Here is a 27,872-nt window from a genome sequence, read left to right as displayed (position 1 = left end):
GCACTATAGAAATTACTAATATTACTAACATTCACTCATCCATTTAACAGCCAGTTTTGAAGCGCCCGGTGCCGTGCAGCACGGTTACTACAGCGCACACCCCCTCCTGGCGCAGGTCTCATCCCCGGAATCCCGAAATGAGGAGGGCATTTCCTCACCAGGTTTACTCTCTCGCGGAACTCCGGGTAGTGACCTTATGCAAAATGGCGCAGGCGGCCTCGGGGGCTAGTGCGGCGGCGCGGACTCCGCGTGCCCTCTGACCTGCTGGCAGCGGCGGAGGGGGAGCCGGGCGCCGCCATATTGGCTGTTGTCCTGTGTGGGGAGCGGCGGCGGCGGTGCGAGTGGAGCAAGGGAGCGGCGCGAGAAGCAGCATGACTCGGAGGCGGAGCAGGCCGAGCGGCGGCGCGGGCCGGCGCGAGCGGGCGCGGGCCACGGGGCCGCAGAAGCCCCAGGCGCCGGAGCCCCCACCGCCGCCGAGCCTGGAAGCGGGAGCGGGTGCAGGGCCCCCGGAGGCGCCGGCGGAGCCCTACCGCGACGACCCCAGGGAGGAGGACGAGCCCGAGCTGGCGCCCGGCCCCCAGGTAGGAGCGAGCGAGGCGAGTCTGGTTGCTCGGGTTCTTTCACCTCCCCGGAGTGGGGCTGGGACGGGCTTGGGGATGGACCATTCCCGGCTGGGGCCAGAACCTTAACCCTCAGGGCCAGAGCTGAGGCTTTCTCCCCCAAGGCGGGAGTGAGCCTGGACCCTTTGGTCCAAAGCCGAGGCACGGCCCGTCCGGTTCTGAGTGAGACCAGCCTCCCTGCCCTCTCCCGCCGCCCCCGGGATACCTTCTGGCCGCACACCCAGTCTTACGGCCACAGCTTAGCTCTGTGCCCTTCACCTTCCCTGGGCCCACCTGCTCCCCACCCACCCACAGGCCACGTCGGGGCTCTGGGCCCTGGAAGGCTGCAGCCTGTTCCCTCCACCCCCTCGGGAGCAGCTCCACCCCTTCCCCTCGCTGCTCCCTCAGCAGCTGTGCCCCCAGCATCTGTCTCCAGGGCGCCCCCCCCCCCGCCCCCCCCGCTCCCCGCGCCCTGCGCCTTGCCCAGCTGAGCAGTTGAAGCAGACAGCCAGGCTGCCTAGAATTATTTGGTGGGGCTTCTGTACTGAGTTGGAAACCGAGCAAAGCCTGCTCTTTCTCCCCACTATACCCCCGACCCACGAGGTAGTCCACCCAAACCCTCAGATCCTTGGGTTTGGCGAATCCTGCTGAAAGTGAGCAGTAGGAGGACTCTCCAAGGCTTCCAGCTTGCCACCTGGAAGAAGGTCACTTTCTTTTGAGCAAAGGAGATAATAGGAGGTACCCTGCCAGTATTCACTGCAAAGCTGGGGTGGCATGAGCCACAGTTGCTCTGGGGGGGTTGTGGCACCTGGGGCTGGGTGGCTCGCCCTAAGCTTGCTCTGACAAAAGAGTTTTGAGTTGGTTTTTTGGATGAGTCTGCCGAGGAAGGCAGGCTCCTGCAGGAGTCTTGGAGGGTCGGATGCAGCCCCGGATGAGGATGAGGCGTGGCGGAAGATGCGTTTGGCTCTGCAGACACTGCATCGGGCAGCAGGGGACTCTGGGAGGCTGGTGCAGCCTGAAGGCATGGCTCTTGACAGCCTTCTAGTAGAATCTCTGGAATTGTGCATGTGAGTGGGGATGCTGTTTGGGGTACCATTCCCAGAAAGCCTTTCCTGACCTCCCCAGCTGTGTGAGGTGCTCCCTCTGTCCCACAGCCCCCCATGCTCTCCTCTGGTAGCACTCCCTGTTCTACAATGACATAGTCTGTTGATGTGTCTGTTCCCCCCACTGAACGGTGAACTCCACAGGGGCACAAATCATGCCGTCTGTCCCCAGCCCTCCACTCCTAGCCCTGGGCCTTGCTGACACAAAGTAGGAATAATTAGGTGAATGAGAGAGAATGAATCCGTTGAGAACCCGAAATTACTGTAACCCAGTTTTTATACTGTCTCCTTTGTGTCTTAGATCATAGTAAGATTTTTAATTAATGAAGATGTCACCACTTACTGAGTGTGATAAGCCCCCCCTTCATCCCCATCTCCTACCCTGGGCTGAGACTGTTTCCAAAGGACTCCTCAAGTTGAGAACTCAAGTTGGACCCCACCCTTGCCTAGTCTAACTTCGCACCCTGAAGCTGTCTCCCCCTCTAGCCTTCTCTGGACCCCTGGGAGTGCTGTTCTCCAGAAGAGGAAGGTAGGGAAGGGAGAGTCAGGGAGCTGTTGTCTTCTCTTGTTTACCATGCAGGGTCCCCTGCCACTTAACCAGCCTATAGTATTCATGGCCAGAAAGTTTGGTTGATGGCATAACCATTCAGTTTTTATTTAGGTCGCAGTTTTAACATGATAGATTCCTACCTACTCCGCTACTTGACCTTTCAGTTAATTCATTTATTTATGCTAAGCATTTTACATACCTTCCCACCACCCCTGTGTTCTCCTCAGCATTTAGCACGAATGTGATGAGTTAACCATTGATATAATTATTAGTCTGCTTTTGCTTTGTAAACTCTTGAGAGTGTAGGAACCAAGTCAGTCACTATTGTACCACCAAGCCTGGTGATTGATAAATTCTAATGAATGAAGATATAAATACTGTTAATCCCATTTTTCAGATGAAGAAACGGAAACTCAGAGAAACTAAACATTTGCCCAAAAAACTCCTACTATAGGTACACCTACCACCGCCTCATAAAGTACTTTCTTGTGTACTGTGGGGTATTTAGCAAGACTTTTTTTTTTTAACTGTAGCTGTAATAGGTGAAACAAATGAACAAACTTCTGATTGAGCCCTGTTTTTGCTGGGGAAGGGGGTTCTGGGTGCCAGAAGCAGGCCTTTGTGCCTTGGTGAAAAGTACCTGCTGAAAAAATTGGGATCAGTCCTTGCTCTGCCCGCAGGCATACCTTTGGCGAGGACCTCTGGCTCCCACCACCACTTAGTCCCCTGTCTTAAGCACTTAGAGTGGGTAAGTAAGGTGAAAGTCAGTGTCGAATGCCACACTGAAGCCAAAGCTGGAGAATGGGATCACTTTCAGTCTACACACAGGGTTTAATGCCCCAAATCACATGTTTTGTTTTTTGTTTTCATTTGAGCCAGTATTTTTAAAAATCAATTTCCCACAAAACTGGATTTGTGCCATCTGCTGCTAAAAATCTGGTACTGCTAGGCCCATGTTTCCAGAAGTTAGTCATCTGCAGTCTCTGGGAAGTGTCTGCCCTCTTCATCATATGAAGGACACCTGATCTGTGCCAGGCCCTGGGCTAGCTGGTATACAGAAGTGAATCAACTGTGGACCCTCCTCACAAGGGGCTCATTTGGTCTAGAGAACATGTATATAGCAGTCATGGTAAGACTAGAAGAGCATTGCTTTCTCTGAGTTAAGGCTCATAGGCCTCTCTGGTTCCATCCAATCTCCTTTGCTTATTTTTGTAACTTGTATGCATTTAAATGCAGGACCTTGAACTTAATTGGAATCCCAAAAGCCTTTTCTTCTAATTGTTTAGGCCCCTAAACAACATTGATACATTCACTGAAAACCCAAATCCTTGTTTGTTTGTTTTCTCCCCCCATAAGAAGACTAAAACAGTTATAGCCTTCTTAGTGAAGAGGGGAAAAACGAATTACAAAGCAGTTGAAGGAGGCAGAGAGACATAGTATTTAATCTTACAGACTTGGGGTGAGCTTCCTGCTCAGTCTCCTAGCCTTGTTACTCTAGGCATGTTTCTTCCCGTCTTTAAGACTCTTAGGCAGCTTCACAAGAGAATGTGGAGCAGCCCACATAGCATCTAGTGCTGCTCATGCCAGAGCTAGAATTGGATGTGGCATGTGGCAGGAGCCGTTTGGCCGTCCAAAGTCTGAGTGTTCTCACCTGCCGGCCCCACTAGCTGCTTCTAGTTCTCTTGGGCCACTCAGCTTGCAGTCCAGGTGCACACTCACTCAGTAAACCCCCAGGAGACTCGCTAGACTATAAACTGGCGTTGGTAGGGGTTGAGCGCATCCTGTCCTTCCATCTCTCCTCTACAGCTTCCCGTGGGACTTTGCCCAGCCTAGTTTAAAGGAACTCTAGAGACATGGCTCCACCGCTGCTCAGAGTTAAACCTACTCCCTCATGGGACAGGAGCAGATGACAGTCAGTATCTTTATTAAAATGATCTCATTATATTTAATCCACTCAGCAAGTATTAACCTCTGTGCCAAGGCCTTTATTCAGAGCACACAGATGAATGAGATAATCCCTGTACCCTGAGACTTCCCCCTTAAAATCACTGCCCACCTAGCCATTTTAAATGCAGGTAGGAGGAGATAATGCTGAGTGGAGATCCCTCTCACCTCTGCTCCTTTGTAAACCAGTAGAGCTTCACCATGTAGAAATGCCAAAAGACCTTTGAAGATTAAAACTTCCTAAAATTTTAAATTTCCTTAAAATTTCCCAGAACTATTAAGTGTAATATTGTTAGGTGTACTATTAATATCCTACCACCTTCACTTACTAAGCCTAGAATTTTGTGAGCTTGGGCTATGTTCTTAATTCATTTCTGGAGTATTTATTGCACATGGTTCTTATGTGTTCAGTGAGTGGCTGTTAAACTATAATAAAAGAAACGTTAGGTTTCTGGCACCTTATTCTTACTGCCTGCACTGCTAAGCCAGGCTGGCAGTCACTCATTCATTCAGGCCCATTACACATGCACTGTGCCCAGCCTTCCTCTCACCTAACCTGCTGTTCATTTATTCTAGCAACACTAATAGACTCCTGGTCTGTGCTGGGTCCTGGGCTAGCTGGTAATATAGAAGTGAATCAGACATGGTCTCTGCCCACAGGGGCTCATGGTCTAAAGAACATATATGTAATAATTACACTTAAGCTAGAGGAGCATCACTTCCTCTAAGTTGAGTCAAATTCTACATCCTGGTACACACCTTTAGAAGTGCTTCAGCCTTTTGTTTGGTTTTCTGTGTATAAAATGACAGTGATACTGGACTCAAACTAGGGTTCAACAGGCACTGAATGTCGAGCACTGAACACATGTAGTAGCTATGATTATTATAGCGCTTTGTTTTGAGGATGCACAGATGTGATAGTCTAGAAAAGGCTTCTTGGAGCTGAGGCTTCAAGGTCAAGTAGAAGGTCCTCCAGAGAAGGTGAGGCAAAGCAGGCAGCGTAGACAAAGACCCAGAGTCCAGAACTGCCCAACTCATGGTGAGTGGTGAGAAGTCTGACTGGAAAGTTTAGTAGGTTTGAGCTTTAATCTATAGGCTATGAGGAGTCAAACAAAGATGTGGGAAAGTGAATGAGAGTGTGGGAGGAAGTAATTTTCAGTAGAAGCAACTGTGATTGCTTGATTCTACCTCTCTCGCACCCCAACCTAACTAATGATCAGATCCCCTGTGCTTTGCTAGACCCTATCCCAGCCCTGGAGTCTCTAGGTTTGGAGCCCAGTAACCTGTTCTTAAATTGCCTCAGATGATTTCTGATGTGTGGCTGGGTCTGGGAACTGTTTAACTGAGGGTGCCATGGGGATCTCTGTGGAGGCCTAAAGTATTCTTTAAAGAATGAAGCTTCCTGGGGAAAGAGAGAGCTTTTCCCTAAGCAGATGAAGGAGCAGCCTTAGTTTTTAAAGGAAAAAAAAGGCAAACTTTTTCCAGTTCGCCATTTGTCCATATTCTCCAACTGCTAATCTTTCTTTGTGTATCAAAACATGTGCTGCCATCTCTGCTGAACAATTGGAATGCAGTGACTCATGGGATACAGGCCCTGCCCTTGAAAAGCTCACAGTGCTACGGAGAAGACAGATTTTGACAATCGGGGTACACATGATAACCTCTGTTCAGGAGACATGTAAAAAAAAGTGTTAGGGCATCCCCTAACACAGAGCAAAGCACAGTTTGTTTTGCCTGTAGACTTAGGAGAATGTAATACCCAAACTGAGCTTCAATAGGAAGAGGCAAAGAGGACAGTGTGAGTGAAGATACACTTTATGAATTGGGGAAAGGGAATGAATATTGTAGAAAGGAGTGGTTCATGGTTCTTCATGGTAGAATGTGCAGAGCAGAAAAGAACTGAGGAGAAGAATGCTTGTGTCCTCGGAAGGACCCTGTGTTTGCACCTTTCAGTTCTGTGCCCATGTTCCCACCCTCATCCTTCCAAGTGCAAGATGGATGAGCATGGTGCTGTCCTATAGGCCACCTCTCTTTCATTCCCTCCCCAAGACTCTTCACTATCCAGCTCCCTTTGTGGTTTCCCCCACCATTCTGAAGTGAACAGATATAGAGAAATTCAGACAGAAAGAAGGGCCTAGAAATATTGAAGGTTCTTATTACAAAGTTGTAGCCAGAGAACATGAACTGGGGGGGTTAAAGAGACCTTGAAGGTCATCTGTCTAGTCTTCTGTCCTGTGCTTCAAGTAATAACTTTGGATTGGGCAAGTCTCACTTAGTAAGTTTCCCTGTCATTTCTTCCAGGACAGAAGAGGAAAGAAACTAACGGGTATTGAGCACCTACTGTGTGCCAGGCCCAGGCCAGGTACTTTACATAATTTATTTCCTTCTGTCCTCACGACTCTGTGAAGTATGGTTTTATTCTCATTTCATAAATGAGGAAATGGAGGCTCAAAGAAATTCAGTAATAATCCAAGATCATACTGAAAATGGCAAACTTGGATTTGAACTCAACAGTCTGTCTTCAAAGGTCATTCTCTTCCACCCATGAGAACTCTGTTGCCATTACAGAGTAGTCGGTAATAAGGTTTGCCTGAGATTCCAGGTAAATAAGCAGGAGTTTAGGCCTTCCCATAACTGATTGCACCCAGGAAACAGGTTCAACAGGTGAACTAGCCTTCACAGGTAGAGGGCCACTGGGGTTAGAGAGACTCACTGCTCTATCCTTGACTCAGCCTGTACAGCCAGAGAGAATTCTCCACAAACTGACTTTATGTTGTGAAACTACTGTCCTGTCTCCTGGAAAGACCTGAGCCAACAGCCTGAGTGGGAGTTTGAGTGAAAGCTCAGGGCACGGAGGTGTGGTTGTATTGGCTTCCTAAGAATTAACTACACCTCTGATGGCCAGCATTAGAATGGTCTGAGATTCTTAGCACTGATGCCTTCCCATTAGTGACCTGGAGTGACGCAGCCATGCCTGTTCAGCATAGTATGTTGGGCTAGTTGGGCTGTGTTTTAGTTCCTTTCCTTTGTGTAGAGCAGCTGAGACATAAGCCAGATGGCTTAAACATCTTTTATTTATTCAGTGAATGCCTGCTATGTGCCAGGCCCAAGCCAAGCCTAGTTCCTGGACCCATTTAAATGGCTAGGGTCCACTCCCTGCCCCTAAAGAGCTCCCATTCTACAGGGGTTTGGGAGTGGGCAGAGGATATGTGTCTATGGCACAATGCGATAGACGCTATACTAAAAGAACTCTATTTAGCCTGGTCCAGCAAAAGCTTCATCAACCTTTGACCAAGATCTTAGGAGATAAATAGGAATTTCCTGAGGAACAAAGCTGAGGTTTGATGGGGCACGGTGTATCTGAGGAATAGTACAAATACAACCTATGGCTCAGGGTGTTAAGCATGGAAATGGAATATGGAGAGATCAGCTGGGGCCACATTATGAATGCCGCGGGCCAAAGGGTATCATAGTGAGGGTAGTGAGCTCCACCAAAAAGGAGCCGAGATGAAAAGCGACCAAGGTAGGAATGAGGAGGTCAAGGAAAGAAATCTTCAAACTGGACAGATATGTGAGAAGGCACATTACAAGCTTAACCTTAAGGAGAGAATCCCAGTGTCCTAATTGGTGGTTTTTAGTTTATATTTATTATTTTGTTTACTGATTATAATTGTATATTATTTTAATATGTGTTCCTGCCTGATTATCCAAAATAAATATGAGGCATCCTGGGAGTTTGGGAGCATAGACAACCCTGTGCATGAACCTGCCTGGTTTTACGCATGTGTTCTTAAGGCAGGAACTCTTGTTTCCCAGCACCTAGCACAATGGTTGGCACCAGGTAGAGGCTCTGAGAATGTTTGTTGAATGAGGGAATGAATGGAAGAGTGAATGGCAATGACTGGGCTGGGGAACTAATCACTTTCTCTGCTTTTGGAAGGGACTTTTAACTGTTGTCTTCTGCCTGCCTTGGTGACAAGGAGGCTTTTGGAGTTGGGCCATTTCTGAATAGAATTTAGAAACTGTCACAGGGCTCCTGGGTAGATACAGCACTGTGTCTTGAGGGAATCCTCTATAAACATATACTAACTCTTGGGAATAAAAGGAACCCATGAAAGAAATGAGAGCAGGTTTGGTTTTAGAAATTAGATCCAGCTTCAAGAGCGGTCCTTGATAGCCATCTGGCCTAGTGACACGTAATTCCCAAACTGTGGCCAGAAAGGCTGTGGTGCAAAATTTTCTCATGACCCCAAACAGCTCTTCAGATATACCATGAACTGCTATATGATTGTTAATAATCACTATTGCTTATAGCACACCCACTGGCTGACAGGCACTGTTAGATACTTTACATCAGCTGTTCTCAAAGGGTTTGGTCTTGGGAACCTTTTACATTTCTGAAAATTTTGGAGGACCCAGAAGAGCTTTTGTTGGTTAAACTATTGAAATGTACCAAAGGAAGTATTAAAGTTGAGAAAGCTTAAAAATATTTGGTCACTCGTTTCAGAATAACAGTATTAGAGCTATCATATTACCATAAATAACAATTTTAAAACTAGAGATAACAATTTTCCCAAAAAGTGAGAAAAATGGTCTTGTTTTCACTTTTGCAAATTTATGTCTATCTTAATAGGAAAAGTTTAGATTCTCTTACATGCTTCTGGGGCTTCCCAGGTGGTGCCCGTGGTAAAGAATCCACTTGCTAATGCAGGAGACACAAGGGATGTGGGTTCAATCCCTGGATCAGGAAGATCCCCTGGAGAAGGAAACAGCAACCCACTCCGGTATTTCTTGCCTGGAAAATTCCATGGCTAGAAAAGCCGGGTGGGCTACAGTCCATGGGATCGCAAAGAGTCGGACACAGCTGAGTGTGCCTACACACATGTGCTTCTGTATTCAGTCTGTTGGCAGTACATTATCTTGATGGAATTATGCTTTTAAAAAAATTTAACTTCACACAGATACATAGTTGGAAAAGAGAAAGGTATTTTGATAGCCTTTTCAGATGATTGTTGGTATTATTCTTTGCAATATGGAATCTGAGAACAGCAATAAAGTCTATATACTCATTTATGGTAAAATCTGTTGGTTCATCTAACACTTTGGGTGGACTTTATACCAGTGCATGACTCTGTGGCATCATGCTTTGATCATTTGGAAAAATAGGTTCACTGAGTTATCTAGATCTTCCGGATGTTTTCCTGTTTCATTTTATAATATCAAAAAATAGCATTTGCTAATATCACCATCAATTTCATCATAAAGTCTTAAGTGTTGGGAAGCTGTCAAGCTCATGGTTGTGGATGCAGCTTTTTCAAAATTCTAATTTTCGCCTAAAACTTGAATTTTTATCATTGACCACAGAAACAGAATAGTTTTCCTTGGGGGTGATAGGCTTGTTTTGTTCATTTTCTGAGAAAATGTCTGCCAATACCCAAGTTTGAATAACCATAGTTTGTCAGTTAGTCATTCTTTGTAGTAAAAATGCTCCGTGAAAAATTGGCTTTCCCTTCCTTTGACTTTATCTCTTTTTTCCCAGGAAAAACTAGAAAGTCCTAGCATAATGCTTCTCAGACAAAAACAGAAAAGTCATGGGCCTGGTCAGATGAGGGCACAGGTACTAGTTTTCATGGGTGTGCATGCCAGCCCCCTGGGCTGGGAGTGGCCACAGTCTAGGGTCCTAGCTCCCTAAGAGCTCTGGAGATATGCTTATAGCACAGATACCCCATGTGAGTAACTCCACACGTCCAGAGATTGGGGGTTTGCCCAGAGAATGAAGCAGAATTATCTTGGAGCTTTTATAGCAGATCCCAAATCTAGAGAACTCCTAGAACCTTTCCTTTCGCTCCTCCATCTTTTACCTAAGGCTAGACTGGAATCTGGAGAGGCTCTGAATTTAACCTGAGGTAAGAAGGAATACTTAGCTGTTGCCCAGGGTCGCTGGGTTGAAGAATCAATTCCAACAGCCTTTCTGATGAAGAAACATGGTTGGAATTTTCATTCATTTGATAAACATATATTGATCATGTTCTTCATGTGAGATTACTGTAAAATTGCGCTAGCTGCTAAAAAGTACAGCTTGAGAGCAGCTAGTTGAAAGCCTGAATTGACTACAGGGCATACAAGGTCACGATTTCCAAGAATTTGGAAAGTGGCAGGAGATTGCAGTCAAAGGGAACTGTAAACCAAGAGCTTTTCTGCCAAAACGAAAATTTGACAGTATTAACTGTATATAATATCTCCAGGGCTTGGGATTCTCAATACCCTCTGGCAGTTAAAATAGAGATGAAAATGTCAGAGAGAACAGTCCACAGGCTCCACTGGGAATTTTACCCAGAGATAGGCACCAAGGCTTAGAGTTAAGACAGCTTTGAGGGTGGCCCCCTAAAACTTCCTAGGCCTAGAAAGAAAGAATCCAATATATCAAACTCAGGACAGTAGATAAGCTAGTTTCCAGTGTAGACTTACTAAGAACAGACCAAAAAAATAGACCAGCCCAGGAGCCTAGATAGTAGATTGAGCACCTCCTGTATGGATCCTTTGAGCTAAGTGCTTTGCATCTCTAATGTCACTTAATCCTCTGGGCAACCTTATGCAACATAGGTGGTATCATCTCTGCTTCAGTTTGTACTTAATTAGCTTCCCAGGCCTTGTGTTTCTTCCTTTAACTAGAAAGACAGCCTGCCCTGTAAATTCACTTCCATTGATGGCTAATCTTATTTATCATATGTACCATTTCAGCTCTAGGGAAAGTCACATTATTTCCATCAATAAGCAGTCTTGTAATCCCTGAGGAATACAGTCTTCCAGCAATCTTCCAGTCTTCCACACTTGTGATTGGAACCATTTGGTTGGAGGTCCAGGGTGGGAAGACAGCCTTTTACTATGGGAAACAACAATTTCAAGCAATGTCTCACCAAACTGCCTGCCAGCTGTATTGCCATGAGGATACTTAACAAATCTGACTTAGCCACTATACGCCCAGCTGAGCCTGTGCCCTGTGCTGTACCATGAGGGATCCAGACAAGAATCAGACCTGGTACTTGCCCTCTAGGAGCACAACCTAGTAGAAGGGACAGAAGATACAGGTAAATAAGTTAAGTAGAAGGCACAAATCTTGTCACCAAGGCCCAATGTGCTGCAGGGGTATGGAAATGGGAAAGAGAGGTGAATTGTAAGAGGGAATCTCTAGGAAAGCTTAAGTGAGATTGGATCTAGACTGGGCTTTATTTAAGCCCTGCTCATCTACCTATTGGTAAGGGGAGGAAGAAGGGTTTAGGCAGAGGATCCCCTTTAGCAAAGGTGTGATGTAGGAGAGCACAAGGAATATTTGGGGAACTTAAGGAATTACATAGTGGAGTGAGGACAGAGGTTAAGATGCCTGAATGTCACCTTCAGTTCATTACATATGAGAGACTCTTGCATTCTCATAAAATACAGTGACTGTATATTCTATGTTTTCAACCCTAGTCCTGATTTTAAATATTTTTTCCTATTGCTCCCATCATGTTCACAATTAGTGCCGTATATTGAGTAGCATATATGCCTGGCACTGGACTAGGTGCTTTATCCCAATGCTCACAGCCAACTCTACAAGTCAGAACTTAATCCCATTTTATAGATGGGGAGGCATGGAGTAAGTAGAACTTGCCCAACATTATACAGGTGGTAAATGATGGAGAGGCCCAGGATTAACGCCAAAGCCAGTATTGTTTCTTCTACACCTCAGCACCTCCCACAAGTACTTTAACATCAAGTACAGTCACACAGGTCACATATTTACCTTATAAAAATTGTTTCACTTTTAAAAGAAAACAGCAAATAACACTACACATTGTCATTTACATTGTACATTTGCATTCTTGGTTGTTCCTATAAAACCATATATACTGTACTTTACAGGCCACATTAAAAATTTCAAGAATTATTTTACTCACCCAAGATTTTCATCTTCTGTAATAACTCGAACCTAACACTGGAAAATGAAGTTCTATTGTAGTAAAATTGCACATCCTGGTGTTTGCCTAGAAAATACAGTCACTTTACTCTTTCTCGCAGGGAAAGGGACTTGGGCATTGGCCTTACCTCCTCCTCCTGGAGCTATTAATAGTGTGGCATCTTGTAGCTATGGAAAGTTTCCTGGGTGCATGTCTCAGAAAGGCCTCCTTTACCTTAACTTCTCTGTCAGCCTTCTACCCTTACCATGTGACACTCACCACAAATGGGTTCTAGAATGCTGTTTTCTTTTATAGCTGCTGCTAAGCAGCTGACTTGCTCACTGAACTGTCCCCTTGGCACAGACTTTAGGCAGCATCTCACATGAGTTCCATATGTAAGATTTCTTTCTTCTTCTCTCTGATGTTCGTTCCCAAGGTCCTTGTAATTCCCCACATGTTTCAGTATGCTACTGGTGGTGCTAGTGGTAAAGAATCTCGCTGCCAGTGCAGGAGATGCAGGAGACCCAAGAGACGTGATTCAGTCCCTGCGTCAGGAAGATCCCCTGGAGGAGGAAATGGCAACCCACTCCAGTACTCTTGCCTAGAAAATTCCATGGACAGAGGAGCCTGGTGGGTTTCAGTCCACGGGGTCGCAGAGAGTCAGACATGGCTGAACGACTGAGCACACGCACAGGCTCAAACACACGTGCTTCTGGTGCCACTGTTTGTTTCCTTTCTTCTTCTAGAAGCCAGGGGCCCAGGTCGGTGTAATTGTAACATTACAAATTGAAGGATACCCTGATGCCAACTTATTGTGAGAAGGTGATTTTATTTGAAAAAGATGATGCCATTTATTTTATTGGTAGGATGAAAGTGATACTTGTATTATTCCTTTGCTTAGGCCTCTGCAAATACGTCTTGCCTAGTGGTGGGTAAGTTTGGAAGCTTAATTATTATGTGCAACAAACCACCCCAAAACTTAGTGGCTTAAAACAATACCATTTATTATTTGTCATGAGTCTCTCGGGTGTTGACTGGGTGTTTCTGCTGATTGGTGCCTACTTGGCTGATCTCAGCTATACTCATGTATCTGATCTACTGGCCAGTCAGCTGGGAAGACTCAGTTTTCCCCACAGGTCTCACATCCCTCCAGCAGCTAACCTGGTCATGCTTACGTGGCAGGGCAGAGGTGCAGGAGCAAGCAAGTCCAGCCATGCAAGGGAGCACGTAGAAATGCACACACACTTTTCAAGCTCATGCTGGCAGCATGTTTGCCGACATTCGTTGGCCAAAGAAAGTGACGTGACTGTCTGAGTGAGAAGGGACTACAGTGCAAAGTTGCAGGATATAGGAAAGCCATTAATGGGGTCATTAGACACAGTCTCTCAAGTCACTATCCCTCAGTGTGACAGAAAACCTGTAGACTTACATTTCTAGGTCAGGTTTGTCCTAGAAGGAAAAGGGAAAAATAATAATAAGAATGACTGTATACTGGGACTGTACTATGGACATGCACAGGGCTAGGCACTTTACCTGTTTATGCACCCCCCCTCAAAACAACTCTGCACAGTAGGTAGGAAATCAGAAGTTGAATAACTTGCTCAAGGTCACCCAGCTCATTTGTGGTCAGGGAGGGATTAGAATTCATGTTAGTCTGACACCCATTCCAGTAGTTATGTATGGATGTGAAAAAATAAAAATAAAAAAAAAGTCTGACACCCAAAGCCCAGGGGTTTTTTACCGCACCTCCCTGCCACTCAGAAGCCCCTAGGTCTGCCTTACCCTCCAGCTCGGTTTTCAGCTGAGTTGATACTCTTTGACTGGCTCCTCCAGAATGCTCCTGTGATCCTAACGGAATTGTGCAGCTCTTTGGGAAACCCACATGGTCTCCCAAACTGCGTTAACTGAAAGCATTTTTTTTCCTTTCAGGTGAGAATTGGTCTGTAGACTTCACAGACAGCCCAAGAATTGTGACCTCTCCCAGACATGCCACAGCAGGAAGGGCCGACTCATTAACCTTCAAGATCCGGAGACGTTGGGGCACTAGGGCATTTAAGCATGAGTTTGGAGTCAGCCTCACTGGGGTTCAAATCCTATAGGGTTCAACCACTCACTAACTCTATAACCTTGGGCAACTTATTTGACTTCTTGAAATGTTTCTTCTTTAAAAAAAAAAAAAGATAAGAATAATAACAGTTTGCAGAGCTGTTTACAAGGGTAAAATTGGGTAAATAAAGTGCCTAACCCAGTGCCTGGCACATAATAAGTGATGTCATCAGTATTGTTAATATTGTTTCTAAGCAGAGCCTTTCCCCTTCTGGGAAACCCTGTTTCTGTCTGTTGGACAGGTTCCCCCTACCACCAGCCAGTCTGTGCAGACTTGCTGCCTGCTGTGTCACCGGGAACGCAAAGGCTGGGAAGAAGGCCCTTCCCAGAATGGACTGGTGTTGCAGGGTGAGAAGCTGCCCCCTGACTTCATGCCAAAGCTCGTCAAGAATCTCCTAGGCGAGATGCCTCTGTGGGTCTGCCAGAGTTGCCGAAAGAGCATGGAGGAAGATGAAAGGCAGACAGGTCGAGAACATGCAGTGGCGGTAGGTAACCGCTGAGAAGGGGTCCCCGAATGCAGGAGTGCTGCCTGCCCAGAGAAGTCAGGCTGTTGAGCTGTGGCTGCCTTGTGCTCAAGTGGCTGTCCTCAGGCAGCACCTCCGCCCAGGTGCCAAAGAGGCTGCACCCATACAGCATTAGCAGCTTGTGGTCCACATTTGGGGGAAGAAAAGAGAGGTTTCAGGCAGCCCACCAGCCCCCAAGGACAGTGCACCGTGTGATGGCCGGCTTGGAGGCACTGGTAGATCGAGATCCTGACCCTCCCTGTGACTGTGCTGCCGTCAGCTCTGTGGCAGCTCAGAAACCAACCAGTATGACATGGAAGGCAAAGGTCAGTTTGAGGGTCTGCAATACCTCTGTTAGAAGGCTTCCAAGATGCCCGGGAGCCATCTAACTGCCATCTCCTGAATCACAGAGGTCAGACTCCTCATTTTTTATTCCCCTCAGTCCCTCTCTGTAACCCAGAATCAGTTCAGCTTCAGGACTCCTGGCTTAAAGACCTTTTTCCTCTCCTTGGCAGCTCTCAGGACTCCCCAAAGGCCACAGCTGACAGGCAGTCTCTGCCACTTACCAGACTCTCTCATCACATCCACACACTTCACTTCACGGGGAGCACCGCAGCCCCTCTTGGCAAAGGCCTGGCCCGTGTTTGCCCTTGCATCTGGAGTTGTGGGAACTGGGCCATTCCCACAGTTGGTGGGGGGTGCCCCAGGGGAAGCCAAGGCAGCAGAGGGCCAGCCCTGAGGTTTAGTGTTTTACCATGAGCCTTTTTCTTCCCCAGATCTCCTTGTCACACACATCCTGCAAATCACAGTCTTGTGGGGGTGATTCTCATTCCTCTTCGTCCTCCTCTTCATCGTCCTCTTCCTCGTCCTCCTCCTGCCATGGGAACTCAGGGGACTGGGATCCTAGTTCGTTCCTGTCAGCACATAAGCTCTCGGGCCTCTGGAACTCCCCGCACTCCAGTGGGGCCATGCCAGGTGGCTCGCTCGGGAGCCCTCCTACAATCCCTGGTGAGTCTCCAAGCTTAGAAGAGACCTCTCTCCATAAATGGAGAGAGTTGTGTTTTCCTAACCATTTTGTTCAAACAAATCAGATCGGTTATTAAATAAAAGTGGAGCTGTTCTGGTGGAAGCCAAGTAGGGAATCTAGCCCTTGACTATCTTGGTAGGAATCCTTTCCCCAAGACTCTGAACTTGAAAAATACTGCTGGCATTGGCTCTGATAACTGTTCCCATTGGATCCAAGAGGGGACCTGGTAAGCATTGGCTGAAGAGAAAGTAAAGTCTGCAAGGGCCTTTAAGGAATTAGGTCACCTGACTGCTGCAGCAGCATGGAGGGCCTGAGTGTCTCCTCTTTTCCAACCAAGGGTTGGGTGCTTTTATAAAAGCACTGCACTTCATCCACACGAGATTGGCAGTGTGAGCTGCTTTGATTATTAGCCAGTTATGCAGCTGTGTAAGCCTTTTTTAGACCCTGGGATAATGCTTAGCAACCCAAAGAAAAAATCTTGAGTTATTGCTGTACTTCATAAATATGAATTACTGTCTACTTTTAAATGGAGGACCTAGTTCTTCAAAGGGGTGCTACCCCCAGAATTGTGAGGGAGCGATACATAATTGCAGTTATTCTGGTGCATGAGCCAGAGAGAGTCATCAAAGCGCTTTCCCACTTGTCCTCTGAAATTTGGGGCCACCCAAAAGTCTGGCATATCTTGGCTGCCTTGATGCACGTGGCCCAGAAGCAGAGCCTTGTCAGACAGGTCCTAGAGAAGCACTCAAAGATAGAACATACAACCCCTGTTTATGCCCAGCAGAGGTTTTATGACCTTGCATGGGACTGGCCTTCCTGGTGCCTTCTCCCTCAGGCCTGGCCATCTTCAGCCTGTCCAGCTGCTGCCTGCCGAGAAATCTCTCCAGCCCAAGTTACCGCTTGGCTTTTCCAAAAGCTCATGGGTCTGCCATGCTGAGAGACTGTGCCCAGGCATGCTGCCTCTGGCCACAGTAAGCAGGCTGCTGCAGCAGCGAGCCCTTGGGCCTCCTTCCCAGGATCTGGGCTCCCGCTCTGACACCTCTCTCCCCCATCCGCCCACAGGTGAGGTTTTCCCCATCTCGGAGCACCACCGGCACTCAGACCTCACTGCTCCACCTAACAGCCCCACCGGCCACCACCCCCAGCCAGCGCCGCTGATCCCATCTCACCCCGGATCTTTTGGCTCACCACCCCACCCGCACCTGCTGCCCACCACCCCAGCAGTGCATTTCCCTGCCCAGGTTTCAGAATGCCCTGTTGCCGTGGCAGAATGCCCTGTTGCCGTGGCTGCTGCCCCCCACACCCCAGGGCCATGTCAGAGCCCCCACCTTCCCTCCACCAGCATGCCGCTCCTGAAGATGCCTCCTCCATTCTCGGGTTGCAGCCACCCCTGTAGTGGGCACTGCAGTGGGCACTGCAGCGGGCCCCTCCTCCCACCACCCAGCTCTCAGCAGCTCCCTAGCACTCACAGGTGAGTGGCACAAAGAGCAAACTCCCTGACAACTTGAACTTAAGAGTTTGGGGAAAACTTTGGGGTGGAAGTTAAAGGGTATACTCTGTTTATGTTTTTTCTATAGTTTGTCCAGATATGAAAGAAATGTTTGTTTGTTTGTTTTAACTTGGGAAATTTATAAATGTCAAAATTTTAAATACATGAGAGAAGAAAAAAATTCCTGGCAACCTAAAGATAAACTTTAATACCACATTATATATTCTTTTTTTTCACATTTCTATATATCCATAACAAAATGAGGTCACATTCTGTATTATTTTTGTGTGGTTACTTTTTAACATTATACCATCATCATTTCCCTAGTTAAAATTCTTCAAAAACTTTCTCAGTGGCCACATGTTTTATTGTACAACTGTGGCATAATTTATCATTACCCTGTTCCTGGATATTCAGGCATTTGTAGATTTTTTTTGTAGACTGTAATAAGCATCCTTGCACCCAAATGTCAGGAGTTCTGTCCTTAAAGTAGATTCCTAGAATTAACTCTTAAGTACTGAGAAAGTGTGCTTTAATATATATTTGAAAGGTACAGTTCTTTGGAGAAGATCTGCCTTTTTGTAAATCAGATGAGTGTTGAGGATGTGTTTCTGTTTGTCCGCTCTAAAATCCCATCACCCCGATACAGCGCTTGTAGCAGGTTTCTCTTGAGTAGCTTTCCCGTGTGGTAGTGGTGTCTGTGTGGTTTTTTGTCGTCCGGTTTCACTTAGTGCTGTTAGGTTCCCACATGGCTTCTGAACCTCAGCTTTAAAGGCTGGGAAATTCTTTGCTCTTCTCTAGTTGCTGAACATTTAGGTCATCCCAGCATTTTAACATTATAAATAATGTCTCTTAACGATGTGTTTGCCTAAAGCTCTTCACTCTTTTGGATTTTTTTCCTTGGAATAGATCTCTCGGTGAAAAAAGTTCTCAGTATAAAGGCTATGAGGGATTTTTTGCTTTTATTTTATTGAGAAAGGCTCTTAATACATATTGAAAAGTTGCTTTCCCAAGGGGTCTCTAAATTGATGTAACCATCAGTATTAAAGCACTAGGAATTTTTAACTGTGCTAGTATAGTAGATGAATAATGGTCAGTTGAGGTTAAGCTTCTCTGAGCACCTTTTTATTTTGCACTGCTCAATATGTAGGAAATTAGTTCTCAACCTGGGATTGAATCCGTGCTCCCTGCAGTGGAAGTGTGAAGTCTTAACCACTGGGCCGCCAGGAAAGTCCTCTGAGTACTTTGATAATGATTCCTGCCCCAGGGAACCTCCTTGGCTGCTCCTTGCCCCACCCTTCCTCCTGGCTCCCTTTGGCTTCAGCCCTGGAGCACTCCCACTGCTGAAGGCCAGCCCAGGACTCTGACTCTTCTAGCACGAATTCTGGGACCTTTCAGACGTGTCTCTTCCTTACCCTGGGAAATTAGTCCATATTACAAGATGCTTCCTGAAATCCAGAGGCAGAGCAGAGCAGTGCAGTGCTAGGGTGAGTCCTAGCTGCTCTTTGGGCAAAACGGTAAAGCACTCTGAGCCTTGGTCTCTTCTGTTGCAGCGTGGGAATGGCAAAACCTGTTTTGCAGGGTTTGGGGGATTGTTAGAAATGATTTGCTGTATACAATACCTGGCACAAACAGTAGCTCAAAATATGGCCCACAAGGCACATTTACTTTCCTAACCTCGAGACGCCATGGCTGAGGCAGCTCTGTGCAGTGGTGCGATCTCAATCAGAAGGACCTTTGAGCATGGTCCACTGTCACTTCCACTGTCAGGGGCCCGGATTCAACCCCTGGTTAGGAAACTAAGATCCCAGAAGCCACATGGTATGGCCAAAAGCAAAACCACAGTGTCAGGGTGGGGGGAACCATAGAGAATGAAAGGACGTTGGCCTCCTTTGGATGTTCCAAGGAACCATCAGCCCACTAATCTGTTCAGACACCTACTTCCTGAGCACTTACTGTGGATAGGCTTGTGATGGTACACACTGGGACCCAAAAATAGAAGTGGCATAGTCCATATCTTCAGGGAGTCCATACTCTGCTCTGGAAGACAGATGGGTGAACAGATCGTCACTGTAGTGTGTGATAGAGGTAAGGCTCACATGGTAGACGTGGGGAGGGGAAGCACAGGGAGCTTTTCCAGAACAGTGCCGTTGTGGGGGTCCCTGAGGAACAGTGAGAGTGTTTGCCTTGTTCTTACAAGAGGCTCGTTCTGTCTGCCTGCCTTGGTCTTTGTGGGATGAGGCAGGTGAAGATGGTGGGGGGGGGCTGCTCCCCAGGCTCCTCACAGCGTGCTCCTGCCCTGCCTTTCCTCACCTTTGGGCCTGTCTTTTCTCCCAATTCAGCAGGGACCCTGGGTGCAAGGGGCACAAGTTTACCCACAGTGGCCTGACGTGCCAGCTTCCCCAGCCGTGCGAGGCAGACGAGGGGCTGGGCGAGGAAGAGGACAGCAGCTCGGAGCGTAGCTCCTGCACCTCATCCTCCACCCACCAGCGAGATGGGAAGTTCTGTGACTGCTGCTACTGTGAGTTCTTCGGCCACAATGCGGTGAGTGAGCCTTCCCAGGCCAGAGCAGGCTGGGGGCCGGCTGAGGGGAGCCAGGGGAGTCCCTTGCTCTTCCGGGGCCCCCCTTGCTCTTGGAGCTAATAATTGTGCTTGGACCCTGTGAGTCCTCGCCAGCGCCTGCTTGCTAGAGCCTCACGGCATATGGATGAGGTAGAGATTTTTCAGGTTTGCTACCTTTGCTCTTCTCATGGTTTCTCTTAAGATTGACTTTTTTTCCTTAGGCAAAAAGAAAGAAAGTGGCAGAGGAAAGCTATGATTCTGATGAGTATGTATACGTAACGTGCGTAATCACAGAGAAGTGAAGGCTTGTGCGTGATAAAGGCAGAATGGAAGCCAAGGCTCTCAGTCCCCAGTGTGGGAGCCAGCCAGGGGACAGGCCGTGAGCACAGATGGCGCCAGGAAGGAGGCTCATAGCAGAGTACAGGCTGTCTCTGGACAGGGGAAGAAAGCAGTTCAGAAGTCTCATAAGGTGAAGAGGAAAGGGCTTCTGGCTAGGGGAGAGCAGTTGAGGGCAGAAGAAATTCAAGCAGTTATGTTGCTGGTCACCTTTGAGCTAGAAGTTGTTATCCTCATTTTAGAGATGACAAAATTGAGGCTCACAAAGACTCAGTGAACCTGCTCAAGGTCATACAGCTTCCGAGTGACGAAGCCTGGGCTCAAACCTGCTTTCCTGGCTCCCAAGTCAGTGTGCTCGCAACACTGCTGCCTCCCTCCCACTCCTCCGCCCACCACTGCCTTGGCTCCGAGCCTGGCGGAGGGTGAAGCCATTTGGCCTCTGTGGCTGTGGTAGAAAGAACAGTTGTCTTGCTTCTCACCACATGCTTGGTGCCTGCGGGTGGGCGTGCTCCGGGCTTCCCAGGCCCAGGGTGTAACGTCAGCACCTCCCCTCCCCCAGCCACCCGCTGCCCCGACGAGTCGGAATTATACCGAGATCCGAGAGAAGCTTCGCTCAAGGCTGACCAGGCGCAAAGAGGAGCTGCCCATGAAGGGGGGCGCCCTGGGCGGGGTCCCTGGGGAGCCCGCCGTGGATCACCGAGATGTGGATGAGCTGCTGGAATTCATCAACAGCACGGAGCCCAAGGTCCCCAACAGCGCCAGGGCTGCCAAGCGGGCCCGGCACAAGCTGAAAAAGAAGGTGGGTGTGGGGGGAGCCCAGCTCTACCGCCTCTTTTCCCCGAGGACTCCCTCACCCCCAACCCCCAGGACTTCTCGGGCATGAACAGTGCTGGCTGCCAAAGGCCTTGGCAGGGCTCTCTTCTCTGAGAAGGTCTGAATGGGTTTGGGAGGCACTGGGGTAAGGGAGCCAGGGGGCCAGTGATTGGAGGAAAAACAAGTCCTGGCGTCAGAAGCCGCTTGCTGGATTCCTCAAAGCTTAGGACTTGTTCAGTCAGTCAGTCAGATGTTCATTCAGCAAACACTTCTGCAAATGCTTGGAGCCAAATATGATGCAGTTAGCTTCTTACCCTGGAAAAGCTCAGTCCAGTGGAGAAACAACACTGGACAAGCACATTAGTGTGCAACAAGTGCTGGGATGAGGGAAGCCCCCATCCTGCCTGAGGCACTGGAAATGGCCGGACCACCAGGCTGCCTGGGGAGCTGAGTTGTAGAGAGTGAGTACACATTCATCAGGAGGACCCTCCTGGCAGCGGGCATAGCACATCCACAGCAGTTTTTGAAGCCAGAGCTCACACCCAGGAGAAGGCAGGCAGATAGCAGAAGTGAGGGAATGGTATTGCTCCACAGCTCTGACTTGATCCGACAGCCAAGGGGGGTTCACCCAAGGGCTTTAATCACACAGTGCACTCACCAGATGTGCCTCCCAAGGTGACTGTGTAGCAATATGGAAGGTAGCCTGAAGGAGTGATCCTCTAGGCCAGAGAGCCAAGAGCCAGGGAGAGGTGACCGATAGTGGGCCTAGAGCAGGGGAGCTGGAGTTCTCAGAGGAGGCAGGCGACCTCTTGATTTCAGGACAAGGAGATGATAGAGTCAGCCAGGGTGGCCGGCAGGATGGCATGCCTTGCTGAGCACAGGTGGAGTTGGCAGAAGATGGAATTCAGTTGGGCACAGTGACTCAGAGATTCTCATGAGAGGTCCGAGTGGAGATGGCGATGTGGGGCTGGGAGTTGCTGGCATGGAGATGTAATTGAAGCCATGGGAATGACCCATCCTGAGGACTGAGTGAACTCCTCCCAGAAGGCCGAGGACAGAACCAGGGGAGCTGTTCCTGGGCAGCCCTGCCGCCAGGCGAGCAGCAGAGCTTAATGGCTCGTCCCCTGCCACCTCATTACCTCTTAGCCTGCCTGCCCCCAGCTGTGTCTGCACAGTGCCATACTCAGGAGCTCAGCAGCTGAAGAGAATGGGTTTGACAGCCAGCTAGCTCCAGGTCCTGGGTGGTCAAACAGCCCCGGTGCTCTGGAAAACAGCAGTGCTTCTCCATCTTTTTCCAGCCCAAAGGACAAACCAGGACCCCTTCCTGCACCCTGAAGTAGTAAACCAAAGGGTCTCACCACTGCCTTCAGAAAGTGGTCGGCATTTGCTGTCTCCCTGCCAGCACTGCCTGGCCAGAAGTGTGCAGTGGGCAGAAGTGGTCTCTCTGGCCTTTCCTGGCCTCCCAAGGCTGTGGTTCCCAGTTAGGTCCCAGGGAACACACTTCACAGTTCCCAGGCCTGGTATGTTTTTCATAAATTTCTGCCTGGATATCCTTTCTCCGTCACCTCTGCCCCCTCCTTTCCCTTCTAAAAACCTCCTCCCAGCCCAGTTCAGATGTTTCCTCCTCCGCAGGCTTCCTCAGGTAACGTCCACTATGCTGTGGCTGCATCTCGCACCTCTCTCTCGTCTGCCATTTATCATTCTCTATCCACAGTTCAGAAACTGCCTGCCCCACCCAGTCTAGAGGCCAGGATACAACACAGAGGAGGCAGTCCTGACGTCCTGTAACTAGTGATCATGGCCAGTATCTGTGTATACATCAGCCTCCTCCACTGTACCCCTCCGTCACCTCCCAGACTTAACTGCAATCCACCGAAAACACAGCTTCCACCACAAAAGGCATCCACCCACTACCCACCTGGGGAGACAGATGAAGCTGGGCATTTTTCTGCTCCCTTGTACCATTTCCGGCCATGACTTGTCCACGTCCTAACCCTCGCTCCTTTGAAACCGACCCTGGGTCTGTCATCTGTAACCTCCCGCCACTACCCCTCTTCATCCACTGAAGACCGTCACGTGTCTTCCTTCCTTTCTCAGACCGGTTGAGATCCCTTGAGTATCATTCATTCACTCTCCTACCAGTCCTTTCAGCTCCTCATTATCCTTCCGTTATGCCCACTTAGAAAAACCACAGTCCTGGGTTCAGCCCCAGCCTGCCTCTCTCCTACACCTTGAGGAAGGTGCTAGATTGACTCTGTCTTTGGCACCCTGGCCAAGCAGTCTCCCACCTGCCTGAGCCCCCACTTTGCTGGTCTCTAGTCTTCTGACTCCATCACTTCCGTTCACCCCAGCCCCTTTAAGACCTCCATTCTGCTCCAGCTGCCAGGCTCTCCCCACCCCCACCGTACCTTTTGGCAGATAACTCACTTCCTGTTGGAACAAGGATTCAAAGCCAGTGGAGAGGCACTGTCCTGCAGAGTTGTTCTTGCTGGAAGGAAGAGTTAGTCCTTTTCCTACCTAAAGCCTGTGCTGTCCTTCCTGCCTCCTCAGTCTAATACCACTTCCTGCTGTGTGGCTTCAGCCTCTCACTGTGCCCAGTACTGTTTTTTGAAAGCAAACTGTCCTTTGAGCGTACAGCCTCTCTTAACCACCCCGGTCTCTTTCCTCATCTGCACTTACTCCTGTCAGCCCGCTGCAAATTGTCTGCTACCTCCACTCCTCCATAGAGCCACTAGTGACTTCTTTGTCGCCAAGTCCTTCTCTCCTGTCCGTCTTCTTTTCCGCCAGGCAGCATCTCACCCTTTGTTCTCTTCTTCAAAAGTTTTCTTTGGCCCCTCCAACCTCACTTAAGTGGGGGCAGGGAAAGGGAAAGGGGAGGCCACATTCTCTGTGTTTCTCACTTCCTCTCTGCCCTCTGTCCTGTCTCCTTTGTGAGCACGTCTTCCTCTGCCTGGCCCTCCCCCTTAAAGACAGCTCCCTGGGAGAGAGCCATCTAGATAGTGTTTGCTCCCAGGTCGTCATGTCTCCCTGTTTCCCCCTGCACTTCCCAAGTGACATATCCTCCCACTGGTGGGTACCTCCTCACAGACATTCTGCAGGTACCCAAACTCAGCGTATCCCAAACTGAGCTTGTCACCTTTCTCCAAAAGAGCCCACTTTTCCTTCTCCATTGCCTGTCTAGGTAATAGCACCACCAGCCACCCAGCTGCCTCAACCAGAGCCTCAGATGCCATCTGGGGAGGACTGCGTCTTGGTGATGGCGAGGAGCAGGCCTTGCAGTTGGACCAGTTTGAAACCTGGCTCTACCGTACTTGCTGTATGACCTTGGGCAAATCACTTAACCGCTAAGCCTCAGTTTCTTCCTCCATAAAATGAGAATAATGGTAGAACCTAAAATTCAAGGCTTTTGCGAAAATGAAATGGAGTGATGCACAGAAAGGTTGGGCAGAGTGAACAGAGTAGTTGCTGCAGGAACAGTAGTGATGGTTGATGATGTGTTCATGACTCCTCATTCTCTCCCCAACCCGTCGCCGAGCAGTCCTGGCCACGCGACCCCTTCCAGCAGCTCACACCATCCACTTCTTTCCACCCTTCTGGCACTGTTTAAAAAGCCTTCAGTGAGGGAGCATTGCCCATAGGCTCAAATCTAGGATCAAATATGGCCTGCGGGGCTCTTGAGGCTCTATCCCCTGCTTAGCCTGCCAGCTTCATCTCTCAGTCTGCCCCTGTGGCCTTCCAGCCCACTCTACTCCACCCAAAAGAAATCTGTGCTCCAGCTGCCTGCTAAGTATTTGCATTCCCTAAATATTCTGCGTGTCCTCATTTCCCAGCCTTTTTTCTACTTTTTATCTAGAATATGTTTGTCTCACACTTCCCAGGATAGTCCCGCTTACCCAGTGCTCAGCGAGATATTGCCTCCCCTGGGAAGCACCTCCTGATGGCCCAGTCTGGGTCCCCAGAGCACTCTGTGCTTTTTCCCCCTGTCACTTTTCACACTGTCACTCAGAATTAAACAGCCTGTTTGCACGTCCATTTCCCCCAGCAGACTCAAATCAGTGAACAGAGAGTGCCCAGAGCCCAGTCCAGTGCCTCATATAAGGTCACAGGTCAAGAAATGATTGTCAAATGATACTGAAAAACATAAGAACTTCTGAAGATCACCCCTGGGCATGCTTTCCTGACTCACCACTTAACTAGCATGTAATCTTGGATCAGTTCCTTAACTCTTTCCAAAGTCGAGTTTCCTCATCTGTAAACTGAGGGTAATGACACAGCGAGGGCAGTTGTGGGGATTAAATGTGGCAACATGGGAAGGCACCGGGCTTTTGGTACATAGCGAAAATGTGTGGTTCCATGCTTTTTCCTTCTCTCATTGCAAAATTATACACGATTCCACATCATTCCCTCTACACCAGTCGTTTCACACTTGTATAGCAGCAAAAGTCCTTTCTGCAATTGAAATTGTCCTCAGGCCCTCAGTTCCTAACAAATGAAAGCAGAGCTGTTCTGACACAGAAGAGCAAAGTGAAGGGCCTTCCAGTTCTTTGTCCATCACCATAGCCTCAGAGCTCTTCCTGTAGCCTTGAACTCCACGGCTTACAGCCTGATTATTGCCCAGAGAAGGGGACACACACCCACTGAGGTATCCTCATGGTGACACTGTGACATAAATAGGTTGGTTGTTTTTCCCCAAAATTTATAAATGGAGATCGTAAGGTTCAGGGAGAATAAGTGATTTGTCCAAGGTCCCACAGTTGTGGCCCTAGTCAGCTATAGAACCAGCCTGTTAAAAAGATGAGAGAATAAATGTATGCCCCCTGGGGCAGAGGGTCACCCTCCTTAAGTTGACATTGTGATGCAAGCCCTCGTCTGGCATAACTTCCTGTTCCTCCCCTGCCATTCCCAAATGAAGTCATCTGGCCCCTAGCACACCACTACCACCTCATTCCCAGTGGCTTTTGAAAACTGTCTCCTGTCTCCCTCTAAATGCCCCCTCAGCCTGCTGATGCCTTGAGGTTGGGCAGAGCTGGTGCCAGAGGTTACGGGTGGGGTGACTCAGCCCACAGTCTTGCTTTCACTCTCCCGATCTGGCTGTCGATGCTGGGTGGCAGAGTCCAGCCTCCCTCAGCCTCCTGGTCCTCACGTGGGCGATGGGGCTGCTTTTACCTCTTGCTGTGGCCCCTTGTCTGCCACTGGGCATGCTTTAGGTGTGCCCTTGATTCCTTGAGGCCAACTAAGCAGCGAGTAGCCTTCCTATGGGAACTTGGCCCTCTCCAGTAGCACCCATAGGCAGCCTCAGGAGAACACACACATTTCCCAGCCACCCAGAACAGTGTGACCTACCATGGTATCTCACGGCTCCACATCTTCCTTCTTGAAAGACCTCCATGTTGTCATGGCTTTTTTTCTCCTGCCACCTGCAGAATTGGAGAGAATGCCTCCACAGTAGCAATCTTCCTTACACATATCCCCACTTTGGTTTTCACTCCAGAATACTGTCCCCATTTTGCAGATAAGTCCACTGAGACTCAGCAAGTGAGTGAATTGCTTCAGCTTATGCCTGAGAGGGAGATCCTATCCCTTTTGAGATCCTATAAACTTTTTAGGCCCTAGGACTGATTCTGGGGCCCTGGATGAACAAGCTGTAAAAACCCTACCCTCTGTTGGCGTAACTGCCTCCATCCCCACGACATGTACCTGTCTGATTGCATTTCATCCTGGTTACTGTAGGGTGAACAGGCCGGGATTGCCAGGCCCTTGCTTCTAGCCAGTTCGTGGGAAAGCTGGGCTGAAGGCAGACGTGTCAGGTGTCACACTGTGCCTGGCAGCTGCCAAGCCCCTGCTGAAACTACCTCTTGTCTTGGCAGGAAAAAGAGAAGGCCCAGTTGGCAGCGGAAGCTCTGAAGCAAGCAAATCGTAGTGTTTCTGGAAGCCGGGAGCTGAGGCCTGCCAGGGAGAGTCTTTTGACGTGGCCCGATCGGGAGCTGGATCGGGTCAACAGCTTTCTGAACAGCCGTCTACAGGAGATCAAGAACACCGTCAAGGACTCCATCTGTGCCAGCTTCAGTATGTGTGAGCTCAGCGTGGACAGCAATGGCTTCTCTAAGGAAGGGGCCACTGAGCCAAAACCTCAGAGTCTAGCCCCCTCAAACCCCAGTGGCTCCTCAGAGCAAAGGCCTGACATTAACCTTGACCTCTCCCCTTTGACTTTGGGCTCCCCTCAGAACCATGTGTTGCAAGCTCCAGGAGAGCCAGCCCCACCATGGGCAGAAATGAGAAGTCCCCACCCACCATGGACAGAGGTGAAGGGCCCCCCTCCTGGTATCATCCCTGAGAATGGGCTAGTGAGGAGACTCAACACGGTGCCCAGCCTTTCCCGGATGATCTGGGTCAAGACACCCAAGCCAGGTAACCCTAGCTCTGAGGAGCCAAGCATAAAGCAGGCCCTTGGTTGCAAGCAGGAGCTGCCTGAGCCTGTGGCCTCAGGTGGGAAGCCACGGAAGGGCAAGAGACAGGGTAGTCAGGCCAAGAAGAGTGAGGTGAGCCCAGCTTCCCAGTCCCCAGCCTGCCTGGAGACTCCCAGTGCCAAGGGCCAGACCCCTAGTCCCAAGCAGCCAAGCAAGGCCCCGGAGCCTCCCAGAGTGGACAGCTGTGCTGAAGCTGGAGAAGGGGGCCAGGGGAACCAACCAGGACCAGGCTGGGCTGACAGCCCCAAAGCTGACAAGGAGAAGGGCAGCTCTTGGCGAAACTGGCCAGGTGAAGCCAAGGCACGGCCTCTGGAGCAGGAGTCTGTACAGCCCCCAGGCCCAGCAAGGCCGCAGAGCTTGCCACAGGGCAAGGGCCGCAGCCGCCGGAGCCGCAACAAGCAGGAGAAGTCAGCCTCCTCCTTGGGTGAGTGCACCA

At 49.1% G+C, this 27,872-nt stretch overlaps 1 protein-coding gene across 26 annotated transcripts in view; it reads left to right on the top strand.

The window, feature by feature from the left end:
* Positions 1-297: 297 nt before the first annotated feature.
* Positions 298-27,872, top strand: part of FAM193B (family with sequence similarity 193 member B) — a 30,775-nt gene continuing 3,200 nt past the window's right edge. The window contains exons 1-11 of one of the 26 annotated variants that reach the window (XM_060416369.1): positions 491-581; positions 1,475-1,666; positions 6,503-6,558; positions 13,035-13,065; positions 14,482-14,587; positions 15,519-15,750; positions 16,832-17,240; positions 19,601-19,802; positions 20,716-20,955; positions 24,151-24,285; positions 26,837-27,860. In XM_060416369.1, the coding sequence (XP_060272352.1) occupies positions 1,554-1,666; positions 6,503-6,558; positions 13,035-13,065; positions 14,482-14,587; positions 15,519-15,750; positions 16,832-17,240; positions 19,601-19,802; positions 20,716-20,955; positions 24,151-24,285; positions 26,837-27,860 (2,548 nt within the window). In that variant the 5' untranslated portion in view covers positions 491-581; positions 1,475-1,553. Of the gene's footprint in view, positions 1,667-6,497; positions 6,559-10,937; positions 15,751-16,831; positions 17,241-19,600; positions 19,803-20,715; positions 20,956-24,150; positions 24,286-26,836; positions 27,861-27,872 lie in introns of all 26 variants that reach the window. The other 25 variants (XM_060416367.1, XM_060416368.1, XM_060416384.1 and 22 more) reach the window with 25 other exon arrangements.

Source organism: Ovis aries, chromosome 5 (genome assembly GCF_016772045.2).
Source record: "Ovis aries strain OAR_USU_Benz2616 breed Rambouillet chromosome 5, ARS-UI_Ramb_v3.0, whole genome shotgun sequence".
NCBI classification, from domain to species: Eukaryota; Metazoa; Chordata; class Mammalia; order Artiodactyla; family Bovidae; genus Ovis; species Ovis aries.
This window is presented reverse-complemented; position numbering and strand designations above follow the sequence as displayed.